The sequence below is a fragment of the Curcuma longa genome, chromosome 6 (genome assembly GCF_044706935.1).
Source record: "Curcuma longa cultivar G26 ecotype Majalengka, Jawa Barat chromosome 6, ITB_CL_G26_1.1, whole genome shotgun sequence".
Lineage (NCBI taxonomy): Eukaryota > Viridiplantae > Streptophyta > Magnoliopsida > Zingiberales > Zingiberaceae > Curcuma > Curcuma longa.
Genome location: NC_133866.1, coordinates 6,393,075 through 6,399,610, shown reverse-complemented (window position 1 = coordinate 6,399,610; position 6,536 = coordinate 6,393,075). Strand labels below are relative to the sequence as shown.

At 38.3% G+C, this 6,536-nt stretch overlaps 1 protein-coding gene across 1 annotated transcript; it reads left to right on the top strand.

The window, feature by feature from the left end:
• Positions 1-1,858: 1,858 nt before the first annotated feature.
• On the top strand, positions 1,859-3,505 carry LOC141830931 (sinapine esterase-like). The gene is made up of 4 exons (XM_074718382.1): positions 1,859-2,127; positions 2,202-2,569; positions 2,645-2,921; positions 3,000-3,505. Exons 1-4 carry the CDS (start codon positions 1,887-1,889, stop codon positions 3,278-3,280), a joined length of 1,167 nt encoding a protein of 388 aa, XP_074574483.1. The 5' UTR covers positions 1,859-1,886; the 3' UTR covers positions 3,281-3,505.
• Positions 3,506-6,536: the final 3,031 nt, after the last annotated feature.

Here is a 6,536-nt window from a genome sequence, read left to right as displayed (position 1 = left end):
GTATCTATCTAAAATATTTTCATACCCATTAAATTCATTCTAAAAACATAATTAATATATATATATATATATTATTACCTTAAAGAAACACTACAAATTAAAATTATTTTCTTTAATAAAAGACACATGATATAAGGAGCAATCAATTTGGAGCAGGACAAGCAATTAGTCTTAAGTTGAAAATTAAAAGATCGTCTTTAATTTATTTTTATTATCATTAAGAAGCATCCTAAAAAGAATAAAAAAAAGATAGTTCATATTTTGAAAATATCTTTGTTAAATATTATTATAGTACAGAACCTCTCTAACATATTGAGTAATTTATACTCAATAATTTTGAACAATTATTTTATATTATAATAATTTTTGATAAAAATTACTCTCCATTATAATAATTTTATTTAAAACTACTTTAATCATAAAAATTTAAGTTTTAACTAAGTTGAATCAACTTTAATCAAATTAAAATAATATTTAAAATATTAAAATAATTTTAACTATAATTACTAAATACTTTTGAGTAATTGTTTGACAAAGTTAGCTACCACACGCACGAATATTTTCAATATATTTAATATCCATGTCAAAACCAGATCAAATAATTAAGTGAGTCAATATGATTCTTGTTCCTATCAAGGATGGGTGAACCATTAGTGAGTTGTCTTTTAGGTTGACGAGTTCTACATGGATTCTCGAGATCATTCGGATATGTCATTGTATGTATAATGCATTAGTAGTACATTTACAAGCTTCATGTCTTATTATGTTACTCCTTGAGATAGATAATGGTTGCTTCCACGCCTTGATAAGTTGCTTCCACTCCTTAATAAGGATAAATAATATGTTACTCCTTAATATTATGTGATCAATTTTGATTAAGTTGAACTAACTTTAATTAAATTAGAGTAATTTTGATCAATATTAAAATAATTTTAACTATAATTATTAAATAATTTTTAAAATATAAAGAGTATAGTAGATGTTTTTCAGCTTGTCACCAACCAAACCTACCACAAGGCTATTGTTTAAATATAAAGATGTCCTTTTAATGTTTTTTAAATGATACATGTTTTTTATATGATAGATGTTTTTTAAATGATATTCATGTTTTTCGAATAGACGTAATATATGTTACCAACCAATTATTATAATTGCAATGCATGTTATTTTTTTAATTTGGTGAATGACTTTAAATTTAGAACACAGCTTAATACTCATTTAGTAGCCGACCTTCAAAATATTCATATATATATATATATATGTTATTGCATGTGTTAGAGTATTGGATCGATAATCTTTGTTCTAAAATAATTATCGGAGATAAATTTAAAATTATTAAATTTATCATGAGTCACATATTATAGTCGACTTGGGGGTTTGGAGGTTTATTTGTTTGTTTATTTTTTTAATCATTTTGAAACAAAAGATTTCTAAATTACATTAATGGGTTAATTAAATCACTGAATTTAATGTTTTTCTCATCAAATAATTTCTTCGAATAATTATTATTTAAAGTGGCATTTTGGAAAATAATAAAAATAGTGGAGGACAAAATGACTCTACTATACCTTCCCACTATTCGGCTATTACGCTAACCTTTCTCGTTGTCATGAATCTCATAATTCCCGTGTGTGGGCCATGAATTAATCATATTTAATTTAGAAAAAAAATTTATTTCAAAATTTAAATTATTTTTAAACAAGATATTTTAATATTAAATCTTTTGTTTACAGAAAAAAAGATTTTGATGTCTCTACTTAATTTTATTATTATTATAATAATTATTATTATCATGCTTTCGGCGTGGCGTCGTATAATTTAATTTTTTTGCTATTTATTTCATATCGGCAGTGCGACGGCCAGGTAGTCAATCCGTTCCAATAAGCATGGCCGCCGTCTCCGCCGCCGCCGCCGCTTTCTTCCTCTTCGCCCTCAGTCTTCACGCTGAGCTCGGAGTCGGCTGTTACACCTCCATCTTTAGCTTCGGCGCCTCCGTCGTCGACACCGGTAACTCTATCATCGTCACCGGCAACTCCAGCCGCGCCGGCCGCCTTCCCTACGGCGAGACCTACTTCCACCATCCCACCGGCCGATTTTCCGACGGAAGGCTAATCATCGACTTCATCGGTAAACTATAGCGTTGGAATTGTAATTGATGCATTGACGAATTGTTGATGATGATTAATTCATTCAACGTCCAGCTCAAGCAATGGGTTTGCCGTTAGTGAAGCCGTATCTCGGCGGTGGTGGAGCAGAGGACTTCAGGCACGGAGCCAACTTTGCGGTCGCCGGAGCCACCGCGCTCGACGTCGACTATTTCCTATCGAGAGGGATAGAGAATCTGTTCTCCAACAACTCCCTGAGCGTGCAGCTCCGCTGGTTCGAGCAGCTCCTGCCTTCGCTTTGCTCCTCCGCTTCGGACTGCGCCGCTTTTCTGAGCAACGCCCTGTTCTCGGTGGGACAGATCGGAGCCAACGACTACAACAACCCCTTCTTCCAAAACCGAAGCGCCGGCGAGATCGCAACCTTCGTTCCCGACGTCGTCAGCGCAATCGGCTCCGCCATAGAGGTGAGCTCAGTCAAATCTGCTTAATTCTTTCTTCACAAAGATTAGAGTAAAAACTTTCAGCCTTCTGTTGTCCAGAAACTGATCGAGATCGGCGCGAGAACGATGGTGGTGCCGGGGAGCTTTCCGATGGGTTGCTGCGCCGCGTACCTGAACATCTTCCAGGGAGAAAAGCAAGAGAGCTACGATCCCCGAACCGGGTGCATAAATTGGCTCAACGACTTCGCCATCCGCCACAACCGCCTGCTGGTGGAGGAGTTGCAGCGGCTCCGGGGCCGGCACCCGGAGGTGGCCATCTTGTACGCCGACGTCTACCACGCCGCTATGGCCATCTATGCTTCTCCCTACGACTACGGTAAGCTCGTCCAGTTACTACTGATCAATCGGGGAATCAATTTGGGATTAACTGGACGCCGCAACGAATCGAATGCAGGATTCGAGGAGCCTGTTCTTGCGGCGTGCTGTGGAAACGATGGCAGCTCCTACAGATTGAATGCTACGGGGCAGTTTGGCGACGAAGGCAGCAGCATTTGCGGAGACCCGTCGAAGAAGATATGGTGGGACGGGCTGCACACGACGGAGGCGGCAAACCGGTTCATCGCCGGCGGTCTTCTCGGACCCTACACCGTCCCCCCTATTTCACAAGCTTGTCTCGACGTAAACTGGGAGGTCGTCGGATTCCATGACGGTGACGGCCACTTGGCATCTGCTTAAACCGATTGGAATGTTGAAAGTTAAATTAAATTTTGTGATATTGAGATAATGTGTTATGTGGGGTTAGTGTGGTGATGAGGTGGCAAGTAGTGGAGGTAATGTTACGTTTAATGGAGTGAGTGAGATAAAATAATGGAGTTAGTGGGTTTCATGAGTTATGTTAATGTAGGCTATAAATAGGTCCTTTGTTTGTAAAGAATGCACATCAAAAATTTCTAGAGTTTAGTGCTTCCTTATTCTTCCTCTCCCACACAAGTGTAATTTTCTTTCCACAAACCTCTGTTATTTTTTCCAACCAAGTGGTATCAGAGCGATGTCGAATGGGAGTATGGTTCCATTTCAAGTTCCAATACTCAAGACGAATAACTACGACAATTGGAGTATTAAAATGAAGGCACTCTTTGGAGCTCATGATGTTTGGGAGGTTGTGGAGAAAGGCTACGATGAGCCAAACGACGAGTCGGTACTATCTTCTACTCAAAATGATAGTTTGAAAGATTTGAGAAAGAGAGACAAGAAGGCTCTCTTCCTTGTTTATCAAGCCTTGGATGATGATGGTTTTGAGAAAATCTCAAGCGCTACTTCGGCCAAGCAAGCATGGCAAAAGCTCCAGATCTCATATCAAGGAGAAGAAAAAGTGAAAAAAGTACGCCTTCAGACATTAAGAAGTCAATTTAATGCTCTTCGTATGAAGGAAGGCGAGTTGGTATCCGATTATTTTTCTAGAGTCTCTACCATTTCCAATCAATTGAAGAGAAATGGTGAGAAACTAGAAGAAACAACGGTTATTGAGAAAATTCTTCGATCATTAGATTCAAGATTTGATAGTATTACAACTATCATTGAAGAAACCAAAGATCTACAAACCATGACGATAGAGCAACTCTTGGGTTCATTACAAGCCCATGAAGAAAAGAAGAAAATAAATGAAGAGATCACTCAACAACTCTTGAAGACGTCTCTTCAACCAACTAAGAAGGATGAAAGTTTCTCTAACTATAGAAGCCAACGTGAAGAGGTCGTGGATATGGACAAGGGCGTGCTAGTGAACAAGAATGGGGTTCCAATAACAATAATGAAAGAGGAGAAAATTCAACAAGAGGACGTGGAAGAGGTTACACAAACTCGAGGTATGATAAATCTCAAGTTAAGTGCTACAATTGTGATAAATTTGGTCATTATGCCAGAGTGTGTAGATCACCTAAAAAGAAAGTATATGAACAAGTAAATTATATGGAAGAAAGAAAAGAAGGAGATGGTACCTTGTTGCTAGCATACAAAGATAATGAAAGAAGCAAAGATACAATGTGGTATCTCGACACTGGTGCAAGCAATCATATGTGTGGAACAAGAAGCATGTTCGTAGAGCTTGATGAATCAGTTGGTGGCAATGTATCATTCGGAGATGAATCAAAGATCAACGTAAAAGGCAAAGGTAACATTCTTATTCGCTTGAAGAATGGAAAACATCAATTTATTTCGAATGTTTACTTTGTGCCAAATATGAAGAGCAATATCTTGAGCTTAGGACAACTCTTGGAAAAAGGGTATGATATTCACCTAAAAGATAATAGGCTCTTCTTGAAGGATGATATTGGTCGCTTGATTGCTAATGTGCCCATGACAAGAAATAGAATGTTCTTGCTTAACATTCAAAATGATATTGCCAAGTGTCTAAATGCTTGCTACAAAGACACTACTTGGCTATGACATCTTCGATTTGGGCATCTCAATTTTGGAGGACTAGAATTGCTCTCAAAAAAGGAGATGGTGAGAGGGCTACCTTGCATCAAACATCCTGATCAATTATGTGAAGCATGTCTAGTCGGGAAGCATTTCAGAAAAAGCTTTCCAAAAGAGTCAAGTTCAAGAGCCCGAAAGCCGCTTGAGCTCATACACACAGATGTTTGTGGCCCAATAAAGCCAAATTCACTTGGTAAGAGTAACTACTTCCTTCTCTTCATAGATGATTTTTCTCGAAAAACTTGGGTGTATTTCTTGAAGCAAAAATCGGAGGTCTTCGACGTATTCAAGAAATTCAAGGCAATGGTGGAAAAAGAGAGCGGCCTTGAGATCAAAGCCGTGCGATCTGATCGAGGAGGAGAATTTACTTCAACAGAATTTCAAGAATTCTGTGAAGCAAATGGAATACGACGACCTCTAACAGTTCCAAGATCCCCTCAACAAAATGGAGTAGCAGAAAGAAAGAACAGAACCATCCTTGACATAGCAAGGAGCATGCTTAAAAGCAAGAGACTGCCAAAGGAATTTTGGGCAGAAGCGGTTGCATGTGCAGTATACCTAGCCAACCGATCGCCAACAAGAAGTGTGTGGGGCAAGACACCACAAGAAGCATGGAGTGGAAGGAAGCCTGGGATCTCTCATCTGAAAGTTTTTGGGAGTGTAGCTCATGTTCATGTGCCTGACGAATCAAGAAGCAAGTTAGATGACAAGAGCAAGAAGTTCATCTTTATTGGCTACGACACCAACTCGAAAGGGTATAAGCTATACAATCCAGATGCTGGGAAGATAGTCATCAGTCGTGATGTTATATTTGATGAAGAAGAAGAATGGAATTGGGAATCTCAAAATGAAGATTACAACTTCTTCCCATATCTTGAAGAAGAAGATAAAGAGCAACCAAGGATGGAGGAAACAAGAGAGGAGCATATTACTCCACCAGTAACACCAATTTCAAGTACCGAAGGAAATTCATCTGCATCAACTTCAAGGGAAAGAGTACAACGCTTCAGGAGCTTACGAGACATTTATGAGGTAACTGAGAATCTTTCTCTATTTTGTCTCTTTGCCGATTGCGAGCCTATGGATTTCCAAGAAGCTATTAAAAGCAAAAAGTGGAGAGATGCGATGAATGAAGAAATCAAGGCGATTGAGAAGAATGACACATGGGAGATAACTTCACTTCCGGAAGGACACAAGACAATTGGCGTGAAGTGGGTGTACAAAACAAAGAAAAATGTCAAAGGAGAAGTTGAAAGATACAAAGCAAGATTGGTGGCAAAAGGCTATAGTCAAAAAGCAGGCATTGACTATAATGAGGTATTTGCTCCTGTTGCTCGATTAGAAACTATCAGACTAATCATTGCTTTAGCAGCTCAAAATAAGTGGATGATACATCAAATGGATGTAAAATCTGCTTTCTTGAATGAAATTCTGGAAGAAGAAGTTTATATTCAGCAACCATCAGGTTATGAAGTCAAAGGACAAGAAGACAAAGTTTTAAAATTGAAGAAAG

What these genes read in the sequence shown, in the direction of transcription:
- LOC141830931 (XM_074718382.1), top strand. Translation starts at nt 1,887, where the DNA reads ATGGCCGCCGTCTCCGCCGCCGCCGCCGCTTTCTTCCTCTTCGCCCTC. An exon ending in CAATCGGCTCCGCCATAGAG is followed by an intron (nt 2,570 to 2,644) that starts GTGAGCTCAGTC and finishes TCTGTTGTCCAG; the next exon opens with AAACTGATCGAGATCGGCGC. An exon ending in TGCTTCTCCCTACGACTACG is followed by an intron (nt 2,922 to 2,999) that starts GTAAGCTCGTCC and finishes AATCGAATGCAG; the next exon opens with GATTCGAGGAGCCTGTTCTT.